The sequence below is a fragment of the Borostomias antarcticus genome, assembly GCF_949987555.1.
Source record: "Borostomias antarcticus genome assembly, chromosome: 24".
Taxonomy (NCBI): Eukaryota; Metazoa; Chordata; class Actinopteri; order Stomiiformes; family Stomiidae; genus Borostomias; species Borostomias antarcticus.
In genome coordinates, this window is record NC_140257.1 from 12,588,045 (window position 1) to 12,605,493 (window position 17,449).

Consider the following 17,449-nt stretch of genomic DNA (forward strand, 5'->3'; position numbering starts at 1 on the left):
AAGCCCCGCCCCCATCTATCTGAACGTCCAATCCCCGGCCTCCTACCGGGGCTCCCCGGCGCCTGACCTGGACGACGTGTTCGGCTCCACGGACAGTCCGCGTCCCAGCGAGGGCAGAGCGTCGCCCCGGTGGGTCAGCTTCACCGAGCGGCCGCCGCCGCCGGACGAGCCCGCCCCGCCTCCGCCGCCCTCTTCCCCGCCGCCGGACACCCCCTCCACGCCGTCCTCCCCCTCCTCGCCCTGCCTCTCCCCCGGGCCGCCTCCGGACGAGCCTCCGCCCTCCCCTCCCCCGTTCTCCCCCCCGGGCTCGCCGCCCTCCCCTCCCCCGTTTTCCCCCCCGGGCTCGCCGCCCTCCCCTCCCCCGTTTTCCCCCCCGGGCTCGCCGCCCTCCCCTCCCCCGTTCTCCCCCCCGGGCTCGCCGCCCTCCATCGTGCTCGGGCCCCCTCCGGACGAGCCGGCCCCGCCCCTTCCCCCGGACTTCTCCCCCCCCGACATCCCGCCCCCCCACCTGGACCGGGACCTGCAGGACCTGCTAGAGGCCGACCTGGAGGCGCTGGAGTTCTCGGAGTACACCTCCTGCCCCGCCCCCGCCGGGCCCGCGCCACCCCCGCCGCCGCCTGTGGGGCGCTCCTCCCGGACCGGCGTGCCCCCGCCTCTGGTCCTCGGGGCGGCGGCGGGGGCGGGGAAGGCGAACCCGGAGGGGGGGGCGTCTCGCCAGGAGGAGCCGCCCAACTTCACGGCTTCGCCCAGGGAGCTCGCCCCAGGCTTCAGGGGCACGCCGCCCCCGCTACCCCCGCCCACCTACAGGTCTGTCGTCTCCTCCCCCGGACCCTGCTCCGGCAGCGGTGAGTCACGCTTCGTGGGGGGGGGGGGGGGGGGGGGGGGGGAGGGTCTCGGGTTGGGGAGTGTCATGGCGGTCTGCGTGTGTCGAAGCTCGTAAGCATACCGTAGGGATCGTACAGCGTCATACCCGATTGGCCGTCTCTCCCCCGCAGGGCGCTCCTCTCCAGCTCGTCCCGCCACGCCCCTCTCCGGCGGCAGCCCGGTCCCTCCGCCTCCCCCTCCGAGACCCACGTCTCGACCCAAACTGCCCCCCGGGAAACCCATCGCCGACCTGGTACGTCCCCGTTCTACATTCTACACTCCACACTCATTTTCCCCCCCGGGCAAAACTTGATCCCCCCTGCCCCCCCCCTCCCCCTCAGGCCCGGCCCTTCAGCCCTCCCGTGTCCGGCAGCCCCCCGCCGTTCGCCCCCCTGGCCCGGGCCGAGAGCTCCTCCTCCATCTCCTCATTCACCTCCGTGAGCGCGGCGTCCACCCCCACCCTGGGGAGGGAACTCAGCATATCCACCGCAGGTGAGACTACTGACCACACCCCCCCACACACACACACACCTGCTACCTGACGACGCGCATGTGACGCACCGGCAGGATGAACAGCTGACGTGCACGCCGATGCGTTGCGGTTCTTGTTTCTCGCACTAGCGCGTTTCTCGCGCTAACCTTACCGTCGTTTCATGCTTTGTCATTGGCTGAGCCCTTTCTGCCCCGCCCCTCCGCACCCTGCTCGTCACGCGATAGGTCGACTTCCCAGTAAATCGTCCTGCTGTCGCTCTCTCCCGCCTGTCTGTCTGTCTGTCTGTCCTTCCATCTGTCTATCTGCCTCTCATTCCCCCCCGCAAATGTCCCTCCCGCAGGGAATATCGTCCTCTCCTCCCACAATGCTCTCTGCCACGCCACGTGCTCGTCACCCGTCTCAGATCGTCTTAGGTGCAGATGTTTGAAGAGCGAGAGATGTAAATGGCGGTGGGTCTTGAACTAGGCGGTTACTGGGGCAACTGTGTGTGTGTGTGTGTGTGTGTCAGGATGCTCCAGAGGACCCAGCCCCCTCACCATGGGAGCCCAGGACACTCTCCCCGTGGCGGCCGCCTTCACCGAGACCATCAACGCCTACTTCAAAGGAGCCGACCCCAGCAAGTAGGACAGCTAGCATCCGGCTACAGACTTAACGCTACGAGACCGATTGCACTGTGGACCCTCCGGTCTTCAAAAATCCCTGTCTGACCGCTCTCCCCGCTCTCCTCGCTCCAGGTGTGTGGTGAAGATCACCGGTGAGATGGTGCTGTCCTTCCCAGCCGGCATCACCAGACACTTCGCCAGCCACCCGTTCCAGCCAATCCTCACCTTTAGCATCAGCAACTACGGCCGGCTGGAGCAGGTCCTCCCCAACCCCCAGCTGCTGTGCTGGTAAGGGCCGTAGAAGACACCGGGTCGCACGCTCCGTGTTCAAGGGGCTCGAGGGTTCGATACTCACTGACCCCTTGCCGTGCCCTCAATGCAAGGGAATGGGGTTTTAACGCCTTGGAAATCTGTGTTCGTATAGTTGATAGTTGAATCCACACACTTAGCGCTGGGTTTACCCTCCTCCTCCTCCTCCTCCTCCTCCTCCTCCTTGGTTTTCCAGTGATACCACCATGCCGGACGTGGACACCAAGGAATTCTGGGTGAATATGCCACACTTGGTGAACCACCTGAGGAGAGTGGCTGACCAGAAGCCTCAAGCCACCTACTACAACGTGGACATGATCAAATATCAGGTGAGAGTCTCGGCATCACCGCAGCGAGCCCGCGAGAAGGTAGCCTACACCGTACACGGAACTCGAACCGTATCGTTCGAGTTCCCGAGTTCCCAGTGTGCGCTGTAGAGTCACGTGCACGTGCGTTTCCCGTTTAGGTGTCGGCGGAGGGGATCCAGTCAACTCCTCTGAACCTGGCGGTGAGTTGGCGGGGCGACGCCACCAGCACTGACCTCAGGATCGACTACAAGTACAACGCGGAGGCCATGGCCGCCCCCACGCCGCTCCACAACATCCACTTCCTGGTCCCCGTGGACGGAGGCGTGACCAAACTCCAAGCCATGATCCCCCCGGCCACATGGTGAGGAAGGCCGCCGCCGACAGGCTATATGCACAACTCCAGTACTTCCTGTAATTAGACATCTAGACAGCTTTTCTATTTCCTGTCCTACACTATTGATGAAGTGATTAATCAGGTGTGCCTGACTGCAGCACAATGATCAGGCACACCTGAATAATCATTTCATCCAATAGTGTAAGACAGGAAACACAGTAGCATGTCTAATTCCAGGAAGTACTGGAGTTGTGCATATAGCCCATTGGTCCAAAACGCTGTCCTGATCGAGAACGATTTTGTACAAGGTGTCACGGTTTATCTGAATCTGTGTTGTTGTTTTTCTGCTGAAAAGGAACCCAGAGCAGCAGACGATGCTATGGAAGATCCCCAGCCTGTCCCAGAGGTCTGAAAATGGAGGCAAGTCTCGTCCTCTTCCTCCTCAATCCTCTTCTTTCTTGGATTCACTGCTACAGCTTAGTTACACTACCATCGCCTTCTTCATCCTCCTCCTCCCCCTCCTCCTTCTCCTCTGTGTCTCTTCTCTAGGAGTGGGGGCCCTACTGGGTAGGTTCCAGTTGGTGGAGGGTCCCAGTAAGCCCTCCCAGTTGGCAGTGCAATTCACCAGTGAGGGCAGCACTCTCTCTGGCTGTGACATCCAGCTGGTGGGGACTGGCTACAGGCTTTCCCTCGTCAAGAAGAGATTCTCTGCAGGTCAGTTTGTGTGCCAGAGCTAGCTTAAACGTGTAGTTACCATTACAACATGCAATGGTAGAGCACAGAGCATACACAACAGTTCAGAAGACATGGGATTGTGCCTGGGGTACCTGACTTCACCTGCAGTCATATACCCTGCACGCTGCAACGTCCCATTATCCAACCCGGTATGACAGTTTGCTCATGAGCAGAAAAGAGACTGGCACTCAGGGATTGAAAATCAACCACATTGTTCACTGCAGTTCATCAGTTGAATGGCTGGAATTCCCCTGACTGAGTTCTCTCTGCTTGTGGCCTTTGCAGGGAAGTATTTGGCGAACAATTAGTCTACACTGTTGTAAATGGAACTAAAGGGAACTATTTACTGTGCGGATAACATACCGTGGATGGATCCCACACTGAAAACATGGTACCAACTGAGACACTTCTGGAACCTCTCACTTACAGTAACTTTCGCAGTGATGGTGGATGTTTGGTTGGAACCGACAGGCTGTAATAAACACTCCATGGTGTAGTTCTACTGTTAAACTCATTTTATTCAGTAGTGTCACTGCTGAGTTTATGCAAGTAGTCACCGTTTATCCATGTTGTGTACCTAGTTAGTATGGAGGTAACGAAAAGAAAAACCCATTTAACCCCAGTTAGATACAGTAGTCATACATCATTATGCGTCCACAATGAGTGACCCAGCCTTATTTGTGAGTGGTTTATGAGTGGGTAGTCATGGAAAATGCACTGGGTACTTAAGGTGAATGGATAAGTACTGTTACATTCGGCGAAATTGGGGAATGGAAATAGCTTCCCGAGCCAAGTTAGTATGACATTTTGATGTGTGCCGTTATTTGGCGATTACGTTTTATCTAACTAGCTGACATGTTCATCAAACACAGCACATGGTGCAAGGTCATAATAAATACCATTTTCATGGTGTTTTCTCAATGGAGGATAATGAAAACAACGAGGTTGGCTTGTTGGCTATAAGGATTGTGAGTTTGAACTACTGTATACAGCACAGGCTATTGCAGAAGAGAGAGCTCCAAGAAGTGTTTATTGAGAGTACAATACTATGTAATGTAAGCCCCTAATGTTGATTTGTGTTCTTGTTTTTCCACCATGTGGAGTAAATAGGTGTTTTATCATTTTCTGATAGCAATATTTAAAATCAGTATGTAAAAAGTGTAAATATGAAAAACATTTCCTCATTTAACTCTTTAGACATATGGGTGTCTGTGTATTGTTAAATAAGAAATTGGTGTTAGCCCTCAAAATGTATAACATTGCAGCACTTTCTAGATATCAGTTCATCCTGTTTTTAGTTTTTTTCTTATGTTGGAATTACTGTGACATATCCATGATTTAAAAAAAATAGAATAAAATATTGCAGCATGAAATCTGCATTACTCAAAAGGTTATTCATCATCTCAACCTTTCTGTTTTTCATTGTAAGAAGTTTGGATGCAAACAATATGGAAAACTAAATATTCCCCAAGCACCATGGTCTGTGATGATGCTGTTCTGGCCCACGCCTGTACTGAACTAGAGGAGAGGAGGTGACTGCCTTCATTGTAACTCACACCTCTACTGTACATTCTGGTTGCACCTTCACCAGAGAACAATACTTTTGGCATGTTTCCCAACAGTAGTATTGCACCTCCATGACTGCAGTTCATCCTGTGTGTCCTGACATGCACACCCACAACTTTATGGCAACAGTAGTCACGTCTTATGCTTGATGTCATCCATAACATATAGTATGTGTTTGAACATTGCATTTTATCTAAGGTTTTGACGTGTTGACTTAAAGTTGTGTCCTGATTGCATTGCAATACCCCCTTTATTTATTTATTTATTTATAGTGTTGCTGGTTTTAGTAAAAGAAACAAAGAACAAACAATAATTTCACTGGTTCTCTTCACACTGTACAGTATATATTGAAGCAGGAATTCATCATGTTTCAGTTGTGCTTAGATACATGATTTATTTGCCTTAAGTATTTGCATATTTCCAGCAATAGGCCTATACATTTCTGTAATTTTGTTGTTGTTGTTGTTTTTTTTTAATATACTTTGTGGTCTGCATTGTTTTCACTGCATCGGATACTGAATATGCAAACATTTCATGTAAATTTCCCATCCAAAGATTTTAAGAGTAAATATATAAAAAGTGAATATAATGTAATACCTGTTTTAATTGGTAATAAAGACCTGAAGAACATTGGGCATTGAACTGCATCTCTCTTTATTGATCTTACCGTAGGCTATAATCTGCAGAGTGTGCATTAGGACAGTTGGTTGTTTGAGCAAGCAAAGCACAGATTCTAATCGATCCTGGGTTCAGGTCCCTTTAAACCCTACTGCTGCCGAACAGGGAAACTCCTCCCCCAACACTGATGGTTGTCAAGACAACAGGATGCTCTGGATGGCTACATTTTTACTGCTTTGTTCACAGAACTTTGAAATGGTAAGACTGTAGCTATTATGTTACATAATATTATTATATTCCAGTAGAATATGTAGTTTATCATTTGGAATATCATTGAAGAACCCGCGCTCACTCAGAACTTCAGAGGAATTCGGTACGTTCCACGTGCATTATCTATGGCCATTGGCCAAATGATTTGACTTTTTTTGCTTGCTAACTTATGTGAAAAACAAGCTTTTTATATATATAGGGCCTATATATATTTTATATATATATATATTTTTTTTATAGAATAGTCTACACTCACTCTTACGTTTAGGCTACACGTATCAGTGTTTGTAGTTTACTCGTTAATCACGTGGTATTGTATATTTTCCATATCTGTTTACAGCTCATATAGTGCATAGCTTCTGGAAGAGCCAAATCCGGTTTATGAAAAGACAAATAGACAGTATGTCTGATCTAGCTAAAGAGAAAGCAGCTCGTCTCCTGAAGAAGAGAGGAAGTTTGTCATCCCTTGAGAGCCATGAGGTAAAAGCCAAGGATAAAACAGGTGGCAAGACCAAGGAGTGAGTATAAGCTTTGTAACAATTTAGCTCGCATAGGCTACATGTTTTATGCTCTGGCGTGGATTATAAGTAGCTTGACGAATAACTGACTAGATTCACATTACTTATTCCTGTATACATATTCATAGAGTTGACAATAATATTAATAGACATATAATGTGGACTACATAATTTACATTTGTTGTGACTAAACACAGTTAAGTGTTATGGACATTTCCTGTATCTAAATATCTGAATGTTGATTTGTAGCTCCATAAGCACTGTATCCTACATCGATGAGCCTCACCATGATGACAACCCCAAACCTGCTGTCCAAATGGAAAACACGTACCAGATTCGTGAGATATATTATTATTATGGCGCTCTACACTAACACATCCTGAAATACACACAACCATGGTAGTTGATCAGTGGCAGTGCACAGAGTGAAGCCAATGTGATTTGAAGTGTTATCCCCAAAGTTTATTGTTGTTCTCTTGATCAGGACCATACAGGCACTTCCCCGTCGTCACCGTCAATGACATTCTGAAGGATGTTTTAGCCAGCTACCTGCAGGAGGAGAAGTACGAGGCGGAGCTATGCAGGCAGATGACGAAGACCATATCTGAGGTAACAGAAATATGATTCAGATCTCAGACATGGAATTTCCAAATAGTACATCGGATTTCCAAATAGTTGCCCTCCTCTAGTGTTGCTGCTTCTCAATTCTTTTGACGAGGAATGTCTTTTTTTCTCTCTGCGTATTCTCTCTAGGTGGTAAAGGCCAGAGTGAAAGACCTGATGGTTCCTCGTTACAAGGTCATCGTTCTCATCAGCATCGGACAGCTCAGCGACCAGAACATGCGCATCGGCAGCCGCTGTCTGTGGGACGCCTCCAGCGACACCTTCTCCTCACACACCTTCAAGAACAGCTCTCTCTTCGCCGTGGCCAGTGTCTACGCTGTTTACTTTGAGTGAGTCACAGTCAATGATATCTGCCATGGACTTCGGGCACTGCGTGTAAATATCTTTCATGTTTTGTGCCCTTATTCATACCTTAGATACTGGGTATTACAGTGCACTGGTAGTAGTGCAGTCGTGCTCATGTTCATGGTTTTATAGTCCTGACATCTTCTGTTGTTCAGGGGTTAATCTGTCATTACAGAGATGCTGCACACATTGTTATTTTGTAATTAGTACGACCATAAAAGGGTTTGAAAATGTCAAGGAAGTATCAAAAGCAGCAAATATGGTGGAAATTATGTACAAACCTTTTAGGGACTGTAGATGTGATTCTATCTGGCTTGTTATCTTTCTAAAATATACTGATAATGTCAAGTCAAGTCAGATTTATTTCCAAAGCACATTTAAACACAACTCACATTGACAAAAGTATACATACAATAATAATTATAATAAGAATCACAATAAGAAGGATAAAAATAAAAACAGACACAAGCATCAACACACAACAGATACATACAAAATGAGAGCACATAGACATACTGTAGGAACTTACAAAATCACATAAAAATAAATAAATAAAAAATAAACATCAGGGGGATTCAAACGCTAGAGAATAAAAGTATGTTTTGAGCCTTAGACTTAAAGGAATCAATGGAGGGGGCAGATCTGTTAGAGAGGGGGATGCTATTCCACAGTCTAGGGGCTGCAACAGCGAAGGCGCGGTCACCCCTGAGCTCACGTTTAGACTGCGGGACAGCCTGGAGCCCCAAGGTAGCTGACCTGAGGGACCTGGAGGTGGAATAGGGGTTAACAGATCTGAGATGTAAGGGGTGGGAGGGGGTGTCCATTCTGGCTCTTAAAAACAAACGTGAGAACCTTAAAATCAATTCTGAACTGCATTGGAAGCCAATGGAGAGAGGCCAGAATAGGGCTAATATGGTCTCTTTTGCGGGTACCACCTGGCAGAGGCATTTTGGACCAGTTGCAGGCAGGACAGGGACAACTGCCTAATCCCAGTATACAGGGAATTGCAATAGTCTACTGTAAGCGGGATATGAAGGCTTTCTCAAGATCTTTGGATGAGAGAAAGGACTTGATTTTTGCAATAGCACAGAGCTGGGAAAATTTGATTTTACTACTGCATTGACCTCCTTGTCAAACTTAAAGGCGGAGTCGAATATCACACCAAGGTTTTTGACATGGGGTTTGACAAGAGCGTACAGATTGCCTAGGCTGTTGGAGGTCAGTTTGGTGGAGTCAGGGGGCCCGAATAGGATAACTTCAGTCTTGCTTTCATTTAGCTGCAAGAGGTATTGTGCTATCCAACACCCAATGTCCTCAAAGCAGTCCATAATACTGCTAAGATTAGCTCAGTCGTTGGATTACAGGGGGAGATAAAGTTGTGTCATCTTCTACATAGCAATGGCAAGAAATGTACTTTTGAATAATTTGACCATTGTCCTTTTATGTCTTAAAGGACAATGTTTTAGAGAAGTTATTGTCAACTTAACTTTCAAATATAAAACAATGTAAGGTTGAATTACTATTTTACTTCTGAACTGCTTTTTTCCCTGTGTTCATATGTTTCTTATTGCTCAGCTTGGTCTGTGCAGCATCCATTCTTTAAAAAGATTCTCATACAGTAAAGACAAAAGGTTATCATTGGCTTGAGTATAAGTTTTGTGACTCACTGCATAAAGTGATAATAAAAAGAGTCTATAGAAATGCTGTATTTATTGTAGATAATGTTCATTGGAGGAAATGTTATTGCCGGTGTCCTGGTAAAATATTTCTGCTGATTCATTTGAATCTACCTAAATAGGTAGAAAGTGGCATTCAGATAGCTGGCCCCTTCATCAGCACAAGGCTGAGATGTCACTCTTGCGACAGCCTAGCTGGCAGCATGTCTTGAGCAGGGTCTGGCTAAGGTCTCGTCTTCTTTGCTCTGTCACGGACCCCACTCTCTGGGTGCTCAAGCCATTCAGGTCCATGTTGCCTGTGCAAGAGATATGACAACAGTGATCAAGACAATAACAATCTCATCTTAGTAGTGAATCTCTATTACATACATACATACATACATACATATACATAGGCAATGCATGTATTAATATAAGTGAGTAATATAAGTATTATTGTTGCTGTTGAATATAATGACCTAGTTTGGCTTAGCGGTAGATTTGACCTGTTATATAAATTGACCTAAATTTGACACATACATGTAAGTTCTGTAATATCACAACAACCAAAGGCTTCCATTAAAGTATTATTCAATCACCTCCTGTATTTTGAGATCCATACGCAAGAACGGTGTAATTCATTAATTCTGTTAGGCTAGCGCCAGTTCTTACAAGAGCAGGTGCATATATACTGACCGTCAGCGGTGTCGTCCTCTGCCAAGAGCCTTCTCCACCTGGACCCTCCGCAGGTGTACACCACGGCCCGGAGCATCTCTCGTCCGCACAGCCTCAGTCTGCCCGCGTCCTCCTTCACCTCCACCCGCCCGGCGCACAGCGCGCACAGCAGCAGCAGAGGGAGCAGCTGGTATCTCATGTCGGCTAAGGTGGCGGCTGGCTTACACACTGCTCTTGAGATCACTCTACGCGATGCAGTCTCTGTCCCTCTTGTCGGAAAACACCGGTCCTGTCTACCTTTTTATGTGTTGTGTCTTGTTATGTCACACATGTATCACATCTACCGTGACGTGATTCACTCCAGTAATCATCATTTGCACTTGACGCTTATGATATTTTGTTCATTTGGGAGAGGCGTGGGAATCTACTCTTTTCAGTGAATCAGTGTTTCAATCCATTCTCTTAAATGTTAAAGAGAGCTATTGCTGTTATTGTCTGACCATTTTTAAAGGTTTATTGCCATGCTCTGGCAAAGTGTTCCCTAATGATGGCTCTTGAAAGGATATCCGGAAGGCAATGGCTTCCCCCATGGCAACATGACATTTGTGACTATATTTTGTAATGGCAATGTCAACAGTTCGAAGAAAAGACAACAATATTTCTACAGTACATAGGCTAGTTCTCTTACTCATGGTCATTAGGCCTATGGGCTTCCTCCTCAATGAGGCTTCAGTCAGGTATGTCTCAATGGAAATTTTAAACCTTTGAAAAGAGGCAATCTGGCTTGAGTGAAACAAAACAAATGAAGTAACTCCATAGTAGGCCTAGTTTACGCACATAATAAGCATAAATGTGATCCCCCTCCCCACACATAATGATTTTCTGTAGTTACATAGTTGTGGGCGGGGCCAACTTCTCCGGGGTTTGGTGCTGACCCCGCATGTGACCTGGACAGGATTGCAAACATGGCGGAGGTAGGAAAGAGAGTCGATAAATATTCGGAAAATAAATTTGTTTTTGCTTGACAATTGTTGTTCTGTCGGGGACACAGGTCGCAGATGTAATGTCATACGATTGTGTAAAACTTTAGAAGAGACGCTTACATTTCCTAGCGTTAAACTAATATTTTTCTTTGGCTAAATTGCATTTTGCAAACTTCAGTTTTACGCTAGCTAGCTCGGTAGCTAGCTGCCTTGCTAGCTGGTTAGCCTGTGCTAGCTAGCAACTGGCTTTGTAGTGAGCGCATCAGCGATTCCAGGATACTGAGCACCAGCTAACAAACTATTAACTAACACATCGACACAACAGTCGTGCACATTGAAAAGACAGTTCTGTCTTTCTGGCTAACTTCACCAACATCATTTTGTGGCCTATCGAACCGCGTTTCAAGCTATGCTCGCACGTTAGATCACGTTTGTTAGCTAACATTACCCGGCGATGTTCGACTATGCTGGACACCATCATCATCAGCTAGCTGCTTCTAGCCGTCTTGCCTGTAGTTAGTTAACGTTAGCTAGCTAGCTACTCGGCTAGCCAAGTTCAGGCGCGCTTTTGTGCTTTGACTCCCACTTCCATCCACTAGAGACCACGATGAGCTAGCTAGATCCTTTTGCCTTATTGTTGAGCATCAGCGTTCACTGTATTTGTTTTTGTGTAGCCAGGGCATCTAGCTATATAACTGATTTCAAATAGTGTATAGCTAGCTAACGTTACAGAACCATGACTATACCGAAGTTAGCTAGCCACTGGTTATCTTGCTATGTGCTTTTGTTATCTGACACTTTTTTGTATTTCAGCCCTCCTTTGGGAGCACGAGCCCAGGTAAATAGCCATGATGTGTTCTGGGGATGCATGGAAATGCATGAATCGAATCCATATTCAAAATGTTAGCTCAAGATTCATGTTGGAAAAAGTTGTTGGAAAAGTATTATGTAGTCAAAAATAAATCCATATTCAAAATGTTAGCTCAAGATTCATTTTGGAAAAAGTTGTTGGAAAAGTATTATGTAGTAATAAAAAAATCAGCGATCTATTTGTTTTTCCAGGAGGTTCAGCAGGTTCCGACGACCATGAGTTTGACCCCTCAGCTGATATGTTAGTCCATGACTTTGATGATGAACGCACGCTGGAGGAAGAGGAGATGCTGGAGGGGGGAGAGACGAACTTCAACAATGAGATCGAGGATCTTGCACGGGTGCGTCTAATACTTTCCTTAACGCCAACCTGTCTTGTTGTATTCTGGGATAGTAAACATTACCTACGTTGACACCCTTATACCCAAGGATTCCAGTGATTATTTTTTGAGTCAACCTGTAGTGGAGCAAATTCTGTCCTGTGATTTATCAGGAAGGGGAAATGCCCATTCACGAGCTGTTGAGTCTGTATGGATACGGCGGCGGCTCGCCTGCCGACGAAGAGGAGGAGGAGGAGGAAGAGGAGGAAGAAGTTGAGGAGGACGAGGAAGACGGAGAGGTGGAGGATGAGGAAGAGGAGGAAGAAGAGGACTTGGACAACGACGAGAGCAGCAGGAGCACTGGCGAGCTGAAGAGGAATAAGGTGCGTGTCCGTTGTCCATCAGCCCACTTTTATTGAACTATCGTTGTACCCAGCGCATCGCTATACATTACGTCCTCTACTGATATTAAAAGCAAAGTACGTCAAAGGACAGAAGGATCTTTATTGGTTGATTGGTGCACAAAATCCTCTCTAATGATGCATGTTATGCGTGCTGTGCTGTGTGTTCAGGTGGAGAGGGTGAAAATCTCATCGGGGCTGGGCGAGGAGGCCCAGTCGTCCTGCGAGGGTCGCACGCGCTCCGTCAAGTCCCTCGGAACGGCAGAGCTAATTCGCCCACAGAAACTCAAATACTTTGAAAGTAGGAGCCTGAGCCCGTTTGTTTACTCATGAATGTTTTTGTTTAGTATGTAGTACGAAGCATACTAAACACTCCCATTTTGTTTCAGATGACGCAGAGGAGGAGTCAGAGGAGGATGAAGATTATATTCCGTCCGAGGACTGGAAGAAGGTAAACGCACCAACTGCATTAGTAAGAGTAGTCCTTCCTCTAAGGCACAGTTTACATTGGTGGTGTTGTAACGGTGTGTTTGTATAAAATGTATCTCGACAGGAAATCATGGTTGGTTCCATGTACCAGGCAGAGACTCCCTCGGGGCTATGTAAATATAAGGACAACGAGAAAGGTAAGGGTTCTGTGGATATCGGTGTCATTTTAAGTTCAAATCTCATATTTGGGCCATATGTTACAGAGGCTGTAGATGATTAATTTCATGTGGTCAGGTTTAGGGCTGGGTTTAAAAAATCGATTCGGAATCAAATGATTCAGAATCGATTCATGAATCCCAAAATCGATCTTTTATTTAATGAATGAATGAATAAATTAAGGAATGAATAGTTCATTAATTCATTCAATGATTCATTCATTCATTCATTTTTGGAAATCAGTATCAATACCCAGCCCTAGTATTGATGTGTTGCATAACTTGGCAGTCATGTAATTAAGGTTACAGCTAAAAAAAAAAAACAGGTTTTAGTAACACTAACTGAATCGATATTGAATCGAATCGAATTGAATCGTGATAATCGATTCTGAACCTTGTGAATCGGAATCGAATCGATTCTTGAAATTCAAATCGATACCCAGCCCTAGTCAGGTTACCAAATCCCGAAACCTGCACACCGTACTGGGAAATATGAACCCTGCGTCTTTTCCTTCTGCTCTCCCCCCCTTCCCTAGTGTATGAAAACGATGACCAGCTCCTATGGGACCCTGAGCTCCTACCTGAAGGCAAGGTGGTGGAGTTCTTGACTGAGGCGTCGCGGCGCACGGGGGAGGAGAAGGGAGTGGATGCCATCCCAGAGGGATCTCATATCAAAGACAATGAACAGGTAAGGCACATGCCAGGAGTCAATCGGAACAGATTCTACATCAAGGTTATTAATTACATGGCTACTGCATTTTTTTTTTACTGCAACTTTATCTACACTTGTGGTTTATAATCTCTTTTGTTGTCTGCTCCCCAGGCGCTTTATGAATTGGTCAAGTGTGATTTTGACACAGACGAAGCTTTACGAAGATTAAGGTTTAATGTAAAAGCAGCTCGAGGTAAATATATATGAATGCAATGGTTGATGATGATTCTGTCTTCTTTCATAACAATATGAAGTTGTTTACATTTATATTGTTGGCTAACGTGGTCTCTGTATCTATGATTATGACTTGTGTTAATTGTTGTAATGCAATGAGTGAAATATCCCGTTAACCCTTTCTCCTCTGTCATAGAAGAACTTTCTGTCTGGACAGAAGAAGAATGTAGAACCTTTGAACAAGGACTAAAAGCTTATGGAAAAGACTTTCATTTAATACAGGCAAACAAGGTTGGATATCATCATTGAGTATAATTATTTATAATCGCATGGATTATTTTGTTTATAAATACAGTATTTCATTTGTTTTATAACCGTATATTGTAAGAATAATGCTAATTTTCAATTGTGTTTTGAGATTTGCACTTGATGTGTTTTGAAGCAATCAGAGTGGGAGTCAGTTCCATTTCAACTTTCAGGAGAGGAATCAAGATTTGGTTCATGAATTGAAAAACCACCCGTAATCCGAAAAACCACTCGTAATCCTCTCGGAGGGTGTTTTATCAATTCACAATTAGCATTTTTGACGAACCTCTCATGAATTGATTCAAGTTGAAATTGACCTGAGCCCCTCTCTGCAAGCGATGGTAATAATGGTCTCGTGTCTGCTGAATTAAATCTTTCAGGTGAGAACTAGGTCTGTAGGAGAATGTGTGGCCTTTTATTACATGTGGAAGAAGTCTGAGCGTTATGATTTCTTTGCACAGCAAACCAGGCTTGGGAAAAGGAAATACAACCTTCACCCTGGTGTCACGTAAGTCACAGCACTGGGATCAGGGTTGTTGATAAGGATGAGTGAGTCACCTGTACATCTGTGAGGCGTATACCAGTCCGTCCTATCTTATATCACGGTGTGACCGGTGTGCAGGCCACAGGACAGCGGAGTGGTTTCGTTGTGTGTATGCGTGTGTGTGTGTGTGTGTGTGCGCGCGCGCTGCTCACGGCGCTCTGTCCACCCTGTGTGTTACCAGGGACTACATGGACAGACTGCTGGATGAGACGGAGAGCGCCGCGTCCAGCCGGGCGGCCTCACCTCCTCCCACCACGTCCAACAGCAGCACCAGCCACTCAGAGAAGGAGGACGGCAGCAGCCACAACGGTGAGGAAGCACGCACTCACACACACACACACACACACACACACACACACACACACACACACACACACACACACTCTCTCTCTCTTCCCCAGCTGTTCAATCACTTCCATATACTTACTTACTTTTTGCTCTTTTACTCTCTACCCCTCTCCCTCTCACTCTCTCACTCTCTCACTCTCTCCCTCTCTCCCGTCTTCCCCAACAGGCTTGTTGAGCCACAACTGTGGCTCCGGAGAAGGGTCCCGCTCCTCCCTGCTTAACGATCTCAAAGCGGAGCCGGTCCAGCAGTCCAACGGTCCGTCTCACTCCCCGTCGGACCCCCCTCCCCCCGCCCAGGACCGCGACTCCAACGGCTGCGAGCCGGAGGAGGCGCCGAGCCGCGACAGGAACGGCTCCCTGGAGCCCCGCGGCGAGGCCCCGTCCTCTTACGACAGGCCGGCCAAGAGGTGCAGGACAGAGGCCGAGCCGTCGGGCCAAAGCGAGCCGGAGCCCTCCAGGACTCAGGAGGACTGATGACCCCGGAGAAAGGTCAAAGGGCAAAACGGAAACCAAACCTCAACAGACCAACCAAACCCAGCTGGGACACCAGCAGCGGAGGGAGGGCAGAGGCCTGATTGTAAAAGGAGCACATGTGGCCCCCTTACCCCCCCCCCCAATCCAGCAAACCTCCGCTCCACTCATCCAAAGTAGAGCAGCTTCTGAGCCCCGACCAGGATCCTCCACACCGATCCCTCTCTTCATCACTACTCTCATTCGGGAAGACTGATCTCGACATTTTTCAAAGAAATGCCCCCCCCCCCCCCCATCCCCCTGTTTGTATTAGAGACAAAAATCCACGGCGATATTTTTTTACGTGAGATATATTTATATTTTTTGCAAAGAAAATGTACTAAGATGGGTATTTGCTGTCCAAGCCATTTTTTGAACCCGGGAAACGGGAGACGCCGCGTTTCCTGTCCTGGAGGGTCGCGGGACGAGGTAGGCTGACTGGCGCTGTGGCAAGCACACTTACAGTAGTTGCACTTTCATCCTTGTGTTTCTGTGTTTAATGATATCGAGTGGTAAGGCAACACTGCAGCATTACGTCATTGCTCGTTAAATATCCCCCCCCCCACACACACACCCACACACCCGTAGGCCGCTACCATGCTTACGTTCGTTCAGTTGAGAGAAATGAACCAATGAGAGAGAGCGCGTCTCCCTCTAGGTTTGTTTGTGTGAAGCGTCTGACATCAGTGATGTCCCGTGTTTTGACTCATCAGTTAGAACGCTGTTTTGGGATTTTCTTAGAGCTTTCCTATCGTTTTTGTTTGTCTCCTTGTTTCTACTGGGGAGTACATCTGTGAGTTTTTCATGTACAGTTTGTATAGATTTCTTATCTTGTACAGTTCTTACACTTTTTGATAACCCTATCTTAAATCTTTCGGTCTTCCCTGTAAGTGTCTGTTGGAAATGTCCCTCCTCGTCTCTCTAAGCTGGGATGGAATAAAACAGTCATTCCTGTCAATTCAGCAGCTTTTTCCATTCCAGTTTTTTTACACCAATCTCATGCGGAAATGTATTTACCGCAAAAAAAAAGGATTGATAATGACTCCTTCACAAATGGTGAAATGTACTGCCTGTCCTTTGTCCTTGTAGCACTGTTGAAGGACACGGGTTTTGGTTGTTTCTTCAACCATCAGTTACATTGAGTAGATGGCTATTGTTATCCTCAGAATGAAGAGTCTCCATTGCTTACTGTAAAGTCCCCTTGGAAATGGGGGCGTTTTGAAATAAACTTTATCTTGATACAGTAGCCTTCTCTTTGATGTTTTCATCGTATTATTTTGTACTCCAGCTTTGAAACATTCGCAAATTGTTAAAAACGTTTTCTAATAGTTTTTGTCTTTAAAGTGTATGCCTCAAGATAATTGTTAATTGTTGATTCATGTAGTTTTGTTCTTTCCTTTGACAAAATGATGTGCTGTAAGTTTTCCTCCACAAATTACATTAAAGCCGTAATCTGCTGTCCAAATATGTGTGTGGTTGTGGTAGTGAAACATGCTCATTCTCAATACTATGTTAGCCATAACAAAGCTGGGAGTGGATGGCACTGTTTCACTAACTGTGGATTATGACTATAACAACAGAGGTGTATACCGAGACTGGCTGTGAATGGAATATTTAATAAACATTCAGAATGTTCTGTATTGTTTGAGTTATTTCGAGACACTGTAAACTGTTTTTGTCTGCATTATTCATTCACATTTGCTCTGTCTACCAGCAGGCAA

General features: G+C 46.6%; 4 protein-coding genes across 7 annotated transcripts in view; 3 read left to right on the top strand and 1 right to left on the bottom strand.

Moving 5' to 3' along the window:
• The window catches only part of sgip1b (SH3GL interacting endocytic adaptor 1b), a gene marked incomplete at its 3' end in the record, with an annotated part of 11,852 nt that extends 7,899 nt beyond the window's left edge, over positions 1 to 3,953 (top strand). The window contains exons 13-22 of the mRNA XM_084458263.1: positions 1 to 845; positions 996 to 1,117; positions 1,206 to 1,356; positions 1,866 to 1,977; positions 2,092 to 2,247; positions 2,465 to 2,597; positions 2,735 to 2,937; positions 3,266 to 3,330; positions 3,460 to 3,624; positions 3,931 to 3,953. The exon at positions 1 to 845 is cut by the window's left edge and continues 28 nt beyond it. Coding sequence (XP_084314389.1) covers positions 1 to 845; positions 996 to 1,117; positions 1,206 to 1,356; positions 1,866 to 1,977; positions 2,092 to 2,247; positions 2,465 to 2,597; positions 2,735 to 2,937; positions 3,266 to 3,330; positions 3,460 to 3,624; positions 3,931 to 3,953 — 1,975 coding nt within the window. The remainder of the gene's footprint in view (positions 846 to 995; positions 1,118 to 1,205; positions 1,357 to 1,865; positions 1,978 to 2,091; positions 2,248 to 2,464; positions 2,598 to 2,734; positions 2,938 to 3,265; positions 3,331 to 3,459; positions 3,625 to 3,930) is intronic.
• A 2,548-nt stretch (positions 3,954 to 6,501) lies between these two features.
• Positions 6,502 to 7,574, top strand: dynlt5 (dynein light chain Tctex-type family member 5; the record flags this gene model as incomplete). Its single annotated transcript, XM_084458110.1, has 4 exons — positions 6,502 to 6,617; positions 6,867 to 6,955; positions 7,102 to 7,226; positions 7,371 to 7,574. The coding sequence occupies 4 exons, from the start codon at positions 6,502 to 6,504 to the stop codon at positions 7,572 to 7,574; spliced, it is 534 nt and encodes a 177-aa protein (XP_084314236.1).
• A 1,844-nt stretch (positions 7,575 to 9,418) lies between these two features.
• Positions 9,419 to 10,115, bottom strand: LOC311325547 (relaxin-like; the record flags this gene model as incomplete). The annotated part of the gene is made up of 2 exons (XM_084458264.1): positions 9,419 to 9,558; positions 9,938 to 10,115. 2 exons carry the CDS (start codon positions 10,113 to 10,115, stop codon positions 9,419 to 9,421), a joined length of 318 nt encoding a protein of 105 aa, XP_084314390.1.
• Positions 10,116 to 11,495: 1,380 nt separating this feature from the next.
• mier1b (mesoderm induction early response 1b, transcriptional regulator) lies at positions 11,496 to 17,321 on the top strand. Of its 4 annotated transcripts, none has more exons than XM_084458105.1 (12): positions 11,496 to 11,737; positions 11,962 to 12,110; positions 12,263 to 12,472; positions 12,662 to 12,791; positions 12,880 to 12,941; positions 13,044 to 13,116; positions 13,671 to 13,822; positions 13,958 to 14,039; positions 14,217 to 14,311; positions 14,707 to 14,834; positions 15,052 to 15,179; positions 15,385 to 17,321. In XM_084458105.1, the coding sequence occupies exons 2-12, from the start codon at positions 12,009 to 12,011 to the stop codon at positions 15,690 to 15,692; spliced, it is 1,470 nt and encodes a 489-aa protein (XP_084314231.1). In that variant the 5' UTR covers positions 11,496 to 11,737; positions 11,962 to 12,008; the 3' UTR covers positions 15,693 to 17,321. The 4 variants fall into 4 exon arrangements, with proteins under 4 accessions (XP_084314231.1, XP_084314233.1, XP_084314232.1 ...); XM_084458107.1 differs by having other exon boundaries at positions 14,788 to 14,834; XM_084458106.1 differs by having other exon boundaries at positions 14,220 to 14,311.
• The last annotated feature ends 128 nt before the right edge of the window (positions 17,322 to 17,449 follow it).